We start from the raw sequence: 12,897 nt of genomic DNA, 5'->3' as shown, positions 1-12,897 counted from the left end.
CCTCTGGGCCAGGCACTGGGCCAGGCGCTGCGACGATCCACCAGGATAATTCCCTGGTCCGTCGCAGACGCTGTGCCGGCCCCACGCCTTTGCGACCCTGCAGGTACGGCAGGTGCTTAGGAAGGGCTCTCGCCGGCTGCCCTTCCTCCCCCCCTTCCCTCCCCCTCCCCTACCTTTGGGCTCCCTGCGGCATTTCATTTCCTCCATCTCTCTCTTTTCTTTTTAAGATTTTATCTATTTATTCGTGAGAAACACAGGCAGAGGGAGAAGCAGGCTCCCTGCGAGACTGATCCCAGGACCCCGGGGTCACGACCTGAGCCACCCAGGCTTCCCCAGTCTCCCGCTGTCCTGCCGCTCTAACTCACACCAACTCTGCGTTTCCTGGGCGCTTTCTTCCCACTTCCCTATGTTGGAATTCAGCGAGGTACTAGCTAACCTGTCTTCCCAACTTTGCCTTCGTCTGTCTCCCTCCTTCTGCCTTCACCAGGCTCTACTTGGACAGGAATGTCATCATCCTCCCTCCCCTCCTGTCATCAGAAGTGTGGAAGTGCTATGATTTTGCCTCATCTCTCAGACACCCCCACCCCCACCCCACCCCCATTCTCCACCTCTGTCTCTTTTTCACATCCATCCTGCACGTGGACACAGCTGTCACTTTGATACTCAGCAGCACTGATACAAGTATCAAATCCAAATCTGGGAGATGGAACTCCTACTGTGTATCATATGTGTGCTCCGTCTTGGGTGATTGGCAAACTGGGGAAGCGCTCAGAAACAAGAGCTGCCCTGGCTCACATCATGTAGAGGAAGTGGAGACACCTCCTCTGAAGAAATAAGGCTTTGGAAGAAGGAGGAGGTGTGAATCATGAGATCTTTACAGATCTGAAATACTAACCAGTGGAAAAGGGATTTAACGTGTTCTTCTAGGTCCCAGGGCCTGAACAAGACCCAGCATGTGAAAACTATTTCAGCTTAACCCAAGTGGAAATTTATCTAAAGTTGACTTGTCAACAATGCTACTTTATGAGTTCCTGAACAGCAGGGTGGCGATTTATCAGGAATATTTTATTTTTTATTTATTTTTTTATGTATTCATGAAAGACACAGAGAGGCAGAGACATAGGCAGAGGGAGAAGCAGGCTCCCTGCAGGGAGCCCAATGTAGGACTCGATCTCAGAATCCCAGGATCACACCCTGAGCCAAAGGCAGATGCGCAACCATGGAGCCTCCAGGTGCCCCTATCAGGAATAATTTAAAGAGATACCCCAGTGGCTCTTTCTTCTGACACAAAGGGCATTACTTTTAGGAAAGTCAAGAGATAAGCTGATTTGGAAAGAGATGATGTGCTCTTATCTTCAACACTGAAGCTTTTAGCTGTTCGGTACCCAAGGAAGATAACAGTAATTCAAATTCAAAACCTTTCCTTGGGCCACAGATAGTTTGTGAATCTGGTGGAAGCTATAAATCCTTGCCCAAGGAAATGCCCATACACATCTATGACATTTTCCACACCAATTCATGGAGTTCCCAGAGCTCTGAAGCCCACCCTCAGAACCCATGAAACTCAGAGTAAAAACTCTAATGCTGATAGATGGCTCCTTGACATTGAAGTGACACTCAGTACTTTAACAATTTCTTTATAAACTGGCAACCTAAGGGGCACCTGGGTGACTTAGTCCATTCAGCGTCTGACTTCAGATCAGGGAATGATCCCAGAATCCTGAGATCAAGTGCAGAATCAGGCTCCTTGCTCTGTGGGGAGTCTGCTTCTCCCTCTCCCTCTGACCCTCCCCCCTACTCATATTCTCTCTCTCTCTAATGAATACATTTAAAAAATCTTTTAAAAAATAAAAATAAACTGTCAACTTGAGGTGAAGCATGAAATTTCCCTTCTTTCTGAACAGACCGAACAACGAAATATATTAAAAGTTGGGAGATATCTACCTCAGTTTAGGAAATTATGGAAAAATATAATCTATTTCCATTAATTTATTCACTCGCTCATTCAGCAAATATTTTTCAGATGCCTCCTGTGCCCAGCACTATTCCAACACCTGGCTATCCAACAGTGAATTAAACAAATAACGTTCCTGCCCTCGGAAGACTTCTGTTTTGTGAAAGAGTTGGACAATTAGATACACAAGTAATAATAAACATGTTGGATAATGGCAAGTGTTGTGGAGAAATTTAAATCAATGGGAGAGGGCATGTACAATGTTAGGAATGGAATGTAATTTAATAGAACAATCAGGGAAGAGTTACCTGATAAGACAACTGATAAAACAACACAGAATCCAGAGCTAAACTGAAGGAGCAAAGCTTGAGGATATCTGGAGGAGCTTTCTAGTCACAGGAAATAGCAAATGCCCAAGTCCTGAGACAATGAGTGAAAATAAGAGAAGAGGTATGAGGAATCCTGGGACACATTAACATATTGGGTCAAGAAGATAAGGAGGACCCATCAAAGAGAGAGAGAGAGATCAAGGAGCACTGAGGAGAAAAACAAAGACAGAGTGATGTCCTGGAGCCCTAGTGTACAAAATGTTCAAAAAAAGAGAGAGAGTCAGTAAATTAACTGAATCAAAAGCTAGTGATAGAAGGTACAATGAAGATTGATAATTGACCCTTGGTTTCAGCAACAAGGGAATCACTGGTGACCTTAACAAGAGTAGCTGAGGGTGGAGAAAGCCTGAATGGAGTGCTTCAATAGAGAAAAACTGGAGCAACAAATAGAGACAAGTCATTCAAAAAGTTTTGCTATAAAGGGAAATATAAAAATGAGACAAATTAGGAGGTATTTACAGCATGTTTATATGCTGAGCGGAATGATTCAGCAGGGAGGACAAACTTGCAATGCATGGGAGAGAAGAGACAGCTACTGAACAGTATCCTTGAGCAGAGGAAAGGTTGATCTTTGAATGATAAAACCCCAGGGTACTCCAATTTAGGCCACGTGAGGCACCCACAGAAAACATTCTTCACTGAAGAGAAGCTTAAAGTCATAAATTATAAGCTTCACCAAAAGCAATCCATCAAGAAGGACTGTCACCAGTTTTTTTTAAATGAGAGAAACTGCACCCCCAAAATTAGAAATCATAGACCAATCAGATTTTTTTAAAAGATTGTATGTATGTATGTATGTATGTATGTATGTATGTATTTAGGAGAGAGAGTACAAGCAGAGGCAGGAGGGGAGAGAGACAGAGAGAGAGAGAGAGAGAGGCAGGCTGACTCTCTGGTGAGCAGGGAGCCAGATGCAGGGCTCAATCTTGGGACTCCAAGATCATAACCTAAGCTGAAAGCAGATGTTTAACTGACTGAGTCACCCAGGCAGCCAATGATTTTTAAATTATTTTTAAGTAATCTCTACACCCAACGTGGGGCTCGAACTTAGAAGAGTCGCACGCTCCACTGACTGAGCAGGCCAGTCACCTCAATTTGAAAGAAATTTTATTTATTTATTTATTTATTTATTTATTTATTTATTTATTTTAAAGAGGGTTTTCTTTTTTTTAAGATTTTATTTATTTATTCATAGAAACAGAGAGAGAGAGAGAGAGAGAGAGGCAGAGACACAGGCGGAGGGAGAAGCAGGCATCATACAGAGAGCCTGACGAGGGACTCTATCTGGGGTCTCCAGGATCACACCCTGGGCTGCAGGCGGTGCTAAACTGCTATAAAACCTCTCAGCCTTTTGCCCTGGGCAGGTTTGTCATCGTGGAGGTGTTATTTAGCTGCAGCTTCCTGTGCCTGGCAAAGTAATAAATTATCTTCCTTCTTTACACCCAAACTCTGTCTTCACTTTACATATTTTGGCTCCGGAGCACAGAGGTTGGTTTTCAACAACACTCCCACTGTAGAAATAAGAAAACTGTGATCTGGAGGGGTCCGTGCCTAACTCAAAGCCACAAAGTCATTTAGTTACTGATCTTACATTTAAACATTTTTCTGACTCCAAATTTCACCCCCTTGCCTCTCTCTGCTGCACGATGCCCCAGGTTGGAGCCTGGCAACCAGGACACACTGCTCAAAGAGATGGTGTAAGGTTTGGGAGTCTTATGGGAGATCACTTATGAGAAAAATTTGCAATTAATGTAATGGTGAAGTTAAATGGCATGAGATTGTAGTGGGTCAGATCAGTTGTTATCTCATTAACAATTCACTGAAACCTAGAAACAGGGATTTGAAAAGGGATGTTGACTTCAACAACAGAAGATTCATTGACTTGAGTTTAAGGAAGTAGAGGGCACCAGTGGAGGCTTCATGGAAATGCTGACCATTTGCACTGAGCAAGGAAGGGAGGCTGGAACGGAAACCAGTCTTAGTACTCTCCCTGTGACATCAAGATGTGGTCTGTAACCTACTGACTTCATTGGAGCAAACAGTGATTTAACTCATGGCAAACGGAAGCCACATTGTCTTCTAGGGGCTATTTAGAGAGTATTTAAGAAAATGCTAACTGCTTTTTTTTTTTCCTGGTGAGAAATCCTAACATATCACTTTTGTTATAGGGGGTGTCCTGAAAGAGGTCTTTAAGATGTTCAGAAAGCTTCAGGTGGGGCTAAAGAGGACTTCCTGTGTGCCTACAGGTGACATGAGGGACCACAGACCTGATTGGAGAAATTTGAGTCCTTCTAAAAAAAATCTGTGGATGAATCCTAATGCTTCTCTAATCAAACCACATTCCTGAGGACATAAGATGTCTTTAAACAAGGGGTTCTCAGTCTGCAGCTTCAGGATTTCAAAGACCAATCCTTAGCACAGATATTTGTAGGTATGGGAATTTTTCTGGAGACTTCTTCAAATAGATCTATGATTTTTTTTTTTTTAAGTATAAAAAGTCATTGCAGGGACGCCTGGGTGGCTCAGCGGTTGAGCGTCTGCCTTCAGCTCAGGTCACCATCCTGGCGTCCTGGGATTGAGTCCCCCATCAGGCTCCCCGCAGGGAGCCTGCTTCTCCCTCTGCCTGTGTCTCTGCCTCTCTCTGTCTCTCGTGAATAAATAAAATCTTTAAAAAAATAAAAATAAAGAAGTCATTGCATGCTTAGGCAGATGTCTTTAAACATCTAAACCCACAGAGCCAGAAAGATGAGAAAGAATCTCAGCTCCATGAGTATTGAATATGATGGACTGAACTGTCCCCTTATTTATCATATGCTGAGCAGACTTGGGTCATAGTGTGGGAGGTGCCCTGAGGGAAGAGAAGGTCCATGCTCTGGATACCACCCAGGTGCCCTAGAAATATACATTTATATCCACTATTATTCAAGATGAATGTCGCCTTAACTATATATGTATACTTGTATGTACTATATGTGCTTATATACACAAAAATATGTTTACTTATATATGCTGTAAGGATATATATATATATGCATGTGTATATATATAATTACACTGGTAAATATAAGTATATATATGTTATGTAAATATGTATGTAATGTGACAGTATATATATACAGATTATTAAATATATACAAATTATACATATATAGAGATTACATACAGGCTGTATACACAAACATATATATAATATATATAACTATATATATAATATATCCTGGAAAAATATATATCCAGAACATGAAGATAGTTTTTCAGCAATGTTTAAGGTCATACAATATCCTTTTCAAAAAAATTTATTTATTTGACAGAGAGAGCACAAGCAGGGGGAGCAGCAGAGGGAGAAGCAGCCTTCCCACTGAGCAAGGAGCCCAACGTGAGACTTGATCCCAAGATCCTGGGATCATGACCTGAGCTGAAGGCAGACGCTTAACTGACTGAGCTACCCAGGCACCCCAAGGCTGTACAATATCCTATCAAGTACTAAGTCTGATGAAAAATGTTTTGGGGGCACCTAGGTGGCTCAGTCATTTGAGCATCTCCTGGTTTCAGCTTAGGTCAGATCAAGCCCTGCAGCAGGCTCCATGCTCAGCTTAGAGTCTGCTTGAGATCCTCTCTCTTCTTCTTGTTCTGCCCCATCCCCCACTCACCCTCTAAATAAATAAATAAATAAAATCTTTTTTTCTTTTCTTTTTTTTAATGCATTGTATCTTCCAATTAGTTTGCAGGAGGTACTGACTTAAAACAGGGACTATGGAAACAAGTTGCCCCATTTCATCAAAAACTTTTGCTTAATTAGCAGATGGTACTGAAAAATGAGTATGTACTGCCAGTGATGTACTTTTTCCATTTGGAGGTTTTGTGCGGTTTTTCACTTATGGCAACTACTAAAACTAATGTCAAAAATAAACTTAGAACCAGACCTGACAAGTCTCTGTACAACACAGCATTAAAAAACAACAACAACAACAGCATAACCCAGGATTTGATCAGAGAATGCAGCATATTTATTTTATTGTTCATTATTTTTTTAAGATTTTATTTCTTCATCACAGACACAGAAGAGAGAGAGAGAGAGAGAGAGAGAGAGAGAGGCAGAGACACAGGCAGAGGAAGAAGCAGGCTCCATTCAGGGAGCCCGACATGGGACCCCATCCCGGCTCTCTAGGATCACTCCCTGGGGCCAAAGGCAGCGCTAAACCACTGGGCCACCAGGGCTGCCAGTTCATTATATTTTTATGAGAACTTTCTTTACTCAATAAGAAAAATATTTTTCAAATATTTTGTATTCTCACCTCAGCTTTCCTCAACCTTTACTTTGCATATGTTTTATAATATAGAATATAAAGGCAAAATAGCACATGTTTATTATTTATGAATAATGCAACTACAGATAGTTGCTTCCTCATCCTCAATTTTTTTTTAACTGGTAAAGAGTGCTTCATTAGAAAAGACTAGAGCCCATAAGCCCACTGCTCTAAATCAGACTTCTTAAACCTGGCTGCACACATGAGACTCACACAGAAGGCATGTTAAGTCCAGATTTCTTGCCTTTGTCCATAATCTGATTCTCTGAGAGGTGGGACCTGGGTATTTGATTTTTCTCCCCCTCAAGTAGGCTTCATGCCCAGCATGGAGCCCATCGTGGGGCTTGAACTCTCAAATGAAGACCTGATCTGAGAATAAGAATCAGCCGCTTAACCACTGAGCCACCCAGGCACCTCTGGGTATATGATTTTTTTTTTAAGATCTTATTTATTTATTTGACAGAAAGAGAGAGCACAAGCAGTGGGAAGGAGAAGCAGGGAGCCGGATGATGTGGGGTTGGATCCCAGGACCCCAGGATCATAAGCCCAGCTGAAGGCAGACACTTCACTGACTGAGCCACCCAGGAGTCCCTGGATATATATTATTTTTTTATTTTTTAAAGATTTATTTATTTATCCATTCATGAGAAACACAGAGAGAGAGAAAGAAAGAGAGAGAGAGAGAGAGAGAGAGAGAGAGAGAGAGAGGCAGAGACACAGGCAGACGGAGAAGCAGGCTCCATGCAGGGAGCCCGATGTGGGACTCGAGCCCAGGACCTTCGGATCACACCCTGAGCCAAAGGCAGACACTCAACCACTGAGTGATCCAGGTGCCCCTTTTCTTAGGATTGTTAAGAGAATTAACTGAAATGATGTATGTAAAATGCCCATGATGATGCCTGGCATGTAGTAAAATCTCACTGTTACTGGTATCCTAATATTTATACACCACCCATTTTAGAATGGATTTGTGAAAAAAAAAGGTAATAAAAATTATTATATTTGAGCATAAGCCCTTTTGCCACAGAGTTTCTACATAATGCCCAAATATCTGAGAAGAAAAAAAAACACTTTGGAATGATTAGAAATGTGGCTAAGTCTCATCTAAATGAATTTAGTTATGTAAAATATGAGGGATCCCTGGGTGGCGCAGCGGTTTGGCGCCTGCCTTTGGCCCAGGGCGTGATCCTGGAGACCCGAGATCGAATCCCACGTTGGGCTCCCGGTGCATGGAGCCTGCTTCTCCCTCTGCCTGTGTCTCTGCCTCTCTCCCTCTCTCTGTAGCTATCATAAATTTAAAAAAAAGTAAAATATGACAATCTGCATTGTGTAATAAATACTATTTCTTCAAGATTACAAGTAATTCCCAAAGAAAACTGTGGATGTCCTCTCACAGAGACACCCATCTATCTCCTGTTAATGCAGTTTCCTGTGACAGGCCCGAGCTTTATTTTATTTTGTTTCTGTTTGTTTAGGGTCGGCCTGTGCTTCTGAGCTTAATCTCTGTCCCTGTAGATACTAAGATTCCAGTTTCCACCATGAAGAGAGAGAGTTGGGTCTAAAATTCACTGAATGTTGGACACAAACCTGATGGAGACTCTATATATATGTTGATGCCTTTTTGAATGTCAGTTCATGCCAGGAAAAAAACTCCAGGCTTTTTTTTTTTTTTTTCTGAAAAAATGCAGATCTGGAAAGACTATGGGTGATTCTTCATCTCATTAACTGACCCACGGCCCCTTTAAAACCTGGAGGGTTCTATTCAGGTAACAACCTTCAGGATTGAGTAAGAGGACTCAGACCCCCTTAAACCTTCTGCCACCCACAATTCTCCTTCTCAGGTCTCCAAAAGTGCCTTATCTTGACCTCTTGCCCACTGACTTCTGCTTTTTGCATGGTCGCTTGTTGGCACCCATGCTCTTCCTTTGCTTTAGGCTGCATGACCTTTTGCTGAGCTGATGATCCTGCCAACATTGGACAACCAGCCCTTGCCCTTGCTATGCCTGTGACATTTACCTCTTCTTGATGGCTGGAACTCCCAAAAATCCCATCAGCATTGAACAGTGGGAAGCCCCATCTGTCCCTGCTGTCTGATGCTAGGGATGGCTGGACATCTGCCCATGCTGAGCTTCTGTCTGCACTGGGTTTTCCAGATTGAACTTTTCTCTCTCTGACAGAAGCATCCAGGAGCATGTGGTGACTCCTGAAGGTCTCCTAGATCAATAAGAGAAGCAAGCTCTTTCCTCCCTTGGGGAGATAGCAAGACAGGTGACTCATCTGTCACTGCAAATTAGCCTAAAGGGTCTGAACAGTGGAGAACACACAGAAAAAAGAGTTGGGATTAACCCAACACCAGGGTTCAATTTTTAAAAAAAAAAAGACTCCCCCCCCCCCCGAATGTAGCCTCTTCATTATGCAGTGCTAGGAGAACAGAAAGAAAATTAAATTAATCAGCGGTGGTAGCCTGTCTTAGAAAGTCCTGAAGAGGGTCACCACAGAGAGATTTAGGTTGCCCATGGAGACATGCAGAAGAAACAGCATGTAGCCAAAGGCACGAAAAAGAAAAGAGCCCATCTTGGAAGGAGATGGTTACCAATAATTAGGTAGGCATGGAATGTATTCTTTTTTTTTTTTTAAGATTTTATTTATTTGAGACAGAGACAGAGAGAGAGAGAGAGAGAGAGAGAGAGAGAGAGAGAACAGAGGGTGGAGAGGGAAAGGGCAGGAGGAGAGGGAGAAGCAGACTCCCCAATGGGCAGGGAGCCTGACTCCATCCCAGGACCCAGATCATGGCTTAAGCCAAAGACTTAACCAACTGAACCACCCAGGCCCCCCTGGAATACATTATTTATAGCTTCTAGAATGCTACCCAAGATCCCTTCTCTCTGATGCCAGTGTGGATCCTCCAAACCAGGAGATGCAAACTGGCAGCCAGTATTTCATGTCGCAAGCACAATTTTAACAATTCTTTCTTTGAATGTGAATGCCTTTTATGGTGCATGTTTCTCGCTCACCGTAAGTCTGATCATCCCTTTAAATCAAATCTCTACCTATTCACAGTACTTTACTACCTGACCTCTGAAGACATTTGCACAGGATTGCTCAGGAATATCATCCATAATACAAGAGATGAGAGGCTAATGATGCCCACCTTAGATTCTGGGTCTTAGAGCCCATTGGGGATGCCTGAGAGCTTTGCTGGCCAGAGGGTCTGGGAGTACTCGGGAAAAAGCAAGGCCAAGTACTTGCAGACTGGGCAGGGCACTGGCCTTGTCAGAGCCTTATTCCTTGTCAGCACCCTTATACATTAATAGCTTGCTCATCCTTCTGAGGCAGTAGGCATCTAGGAACTTTTCTTCTCCATTTTCATGTATTTCATGGTGGTGGGAACTCCCAAGAGAGAAATACTAAGGAATTGGTCAAGGTCAACTGATCAAAATTGAGCCAAGGTATACTGTAACTATATTTCCAGAACCAGAATTCACATCTCATGGTTCAAAATTGGGAACATGGTATTTGAAATTTTGAGTGCCTTGGAAAACTCATGACAGGAGCAATAGAGTTATTTAGATCACAGCCCGTGTGGACTGGGAGCAAAAGAAGGGATGGAGGGAGTTAGAATCTCAAGTCCCATCTGGGAGACGGAAAACAAGGATTCAGGGTTGTACTTGACTCTGAAGTGGGATCTGGACTTCTTTTGCAGTCTACTGAACGACGATCTAAGATTTCCTCCATGTGCCTGAAAACATAAAGAGTTGACCCTTGAACAACATGGGTTTGAAATGCGCGGGTTGACTTATACCTGATTTTTTTTTCCAATAAAGTACAGTATTGTAAATGTATTTTATTTTCCTTGTGATTTCCCCCCTTAAAAAAAAAAGATTTATTTATTTATTTTAGAGACAGAAAAGGAGCAGAGGTGGGGAGGGGCAGAGGGAGAGGGAAAGAGAGAGTCCTAAGTAAACTCTGCACTGAGCATGGTGGCTGAAGCAGGGCTCCATTCAACGACCTTGAGGTTACGACTTGAGCCCAAACCAAGAGTCAGACTCAACCTATTGTACCACACAGGTGCCCCTTGTGATTTTTTTTTTAAAGAATTTTATTTATGAAAGAAAGAGAGCATGAGCAGGGAAATGGGCAGAGGGAGAGGGAGAAACAGACATCCTGCTGAGCAGGGAGCCTGACGTGGGGCCTGATCCCAGGACCCTGAGGCACCAAAGGCAGGCACTTAACCACTTAACCGACTGAGCCACCCAGGCGCCTCTAATTATACTATATTTGTATAAGCATTTGAGTTTATTTCTGGTCTTCCTAATTAGTCCCATCTGTTTGTCTATTCATGTGCCAGCTCCATACAATTTTAATCGTTGTAGATTTAAAATATTTTAATATATTGCAGAGCTAAATTCCCTTATTTTTCTTCTTTTTCAGACTTTTGTGGGGGACTATTTCAGTTTATTTTTCCATATGAACTTGATAATGAACTTGTCCAGTTTCATTCAGATGATGAATAGGAAATCTTTTTCTTTGTCTAGGAAGTGTGTGGCCCCAACCCATAGAAAAACATTATTGTGGGTCATGTCAAAAGTAAAAAGGTGCTTTTTCACAACGGGTTTGCCACCAGAACACAGGTGTTGTAAAAACCACCTCTAAATCTAAACCAAAATGGGAATAGAGAAGACTCACATGAACATCATTGTCATTGGACCCGTAGATTTGGGCAAGTCTACCACTACTGGCCATCTGATCTACAAATGTGGCGGGATTGACAAAAGAACCATCGAAAAATTTGAGAAGGAGGCTGTTGAGATGGGAAAAGTCTCCTTCAAGTATGCCTGGGTCTTGGATAAACTAAAAGCTGAACGTGAACATGGTATCACCATTGATATCTCCCTGTGGAAATTCAAGATCAGCAAGTATTATATGACCATCATTGATGCCCCAGGACACAGAGACTTTATCAAAAGCATGATTATAGGCACATCTCAGGCTGACTGTGCTGTCCTGATTGTTGCTGCTGGTGTTGGTGAATTTGAAGCAGGTATCTCCAAGAATGGGCATGCCCTTCTGGCTTACACACTGGGTGTAAAACAACTAATTGTCGGTGTTAACAAAATGGATTCCACTGAGCCACCCTACAGCCAGAAGAGATACGAGGAAATCATTAAGGAAGTCAGCACCTACATTAAGAAAATTGGCTACAACCCCAACACAGTAGCATTTGTGCCAATTTCTGGTTGGAATGGTGACAACATGCTGGAGCCAAGTGTTAACATGCCTTGGGTCAAGGGATGGAAGGTCACCTGTAAAGATGGGAATGCCAGTGGAACCACACTGCATGAAGCTCTGGATTGCAGTCTGTCACTTGATTGTCACAATGGGGATGTGGGGATGTTGTGTTCCTGGCATCTACTGGGTAGAAGTTGGGGGCGGGGTGAGATGCTGCTAAACATTCTATAATGCACAGGACAACACAGCACTCACAACAAATCATCTAGTACAAATTCAGAGGTTTAGAAACCACAGTTTGGAGAAAGAAGGAGATAGTCTGGATTTTTAGAATGTGTATTCATTTTTTTAGAAAATTTATTTATTTATATGAGGTGGGGGATGGGCAGAGGGAGAAGGAGAGGGAGGCTCCATCTCACAACCCTGAGATCAAGACCTGAGCCAAAATCAAGAGTCTGATGACTGATTGTGCCAACCAGGTGCCCCAGGATTTGTTTCTTTTAAAGGGAAATACAAAGAAAGGGGGAAATGGAGATGATTGTTAGGAAGGAAAAGGATGATAAAAGGACATGAAGGTGATAAAAGGAGGTAGGATGGAGTAAAACTTCTGGTCGTTTATGAAATTTTAGGGGTTTTTGGATTTAATTTTTAAGTCTTCTCTACACCCCAAATGGGGCTCAAACTCATGACCCATAGATCAAACTTCACATTCCCCACTGACTGACCCAGTACAGTGCCCCCAAATTGGCTGTTTATAACAAATATTGATGTAGCATCATGTGAAAGTCTTACAACTCTGATGGATATGAGAATGCACCTATGTTTCATGAACTATCAGGTCATGAGATCAAGCTCTAAGTTGGGCTCTGCCCTCAGTACCAAATCTGCTTGAGATTCTCTCCTTCTGCCCCTACTCTCTCTTGCTTGCTCTTTCTCTCTCTCAAATACATAAATAAAATCTTTAAAAAATAGAAAAATATATTCTCTAATGTATTTATATTTGTCAAATTTCTAAGGA

The 12,897-nt window shown here is 42.5% G+C and overlaps 1 protein-coding gene across 1 annotated transcript; it reads left to right on the top strand.

The window, feature by feature from the left end:
* The first annotated feature begins 11,315 nt into the window (after positions 1 to 11,315).
* On the top strand, positions 11,316 to 12,110 carry LOC129496899 (putative elongation factor 1-alpha-like 3). Its single transcript, XM_055305257.1, has one exon. The coding sequence runs from the start codon at positions 11,316 to 11,318 to the stop codon at positions 12,108 to 12,110; it is 795 nt and encodes a 264-aa protein (XP_055161232.1).
* The last annotated feature ends 787 nt before the right edge of the window (positions 12,111 to 12,897 follow it).

This window comes from Nyctereutes procyonoides, unplaced genomic scaffold, assembly GCF_905146905.1.
Source record: "Nyctereutes procyonoides isolate TBG_1078 unplaced genomic scaffold, NYPRO_anot_genome, whole genome shotgun sequence".
Lineage (NCBI taxonomy): Eukaryota > Metazoa > Chordata > Mammalia > Carnivora > Canidae > Nyctereutes > Nyctereutes procyonoides.
This window is presented reverse-complemented; position numbering and strand designations above follow the sequence as displayed.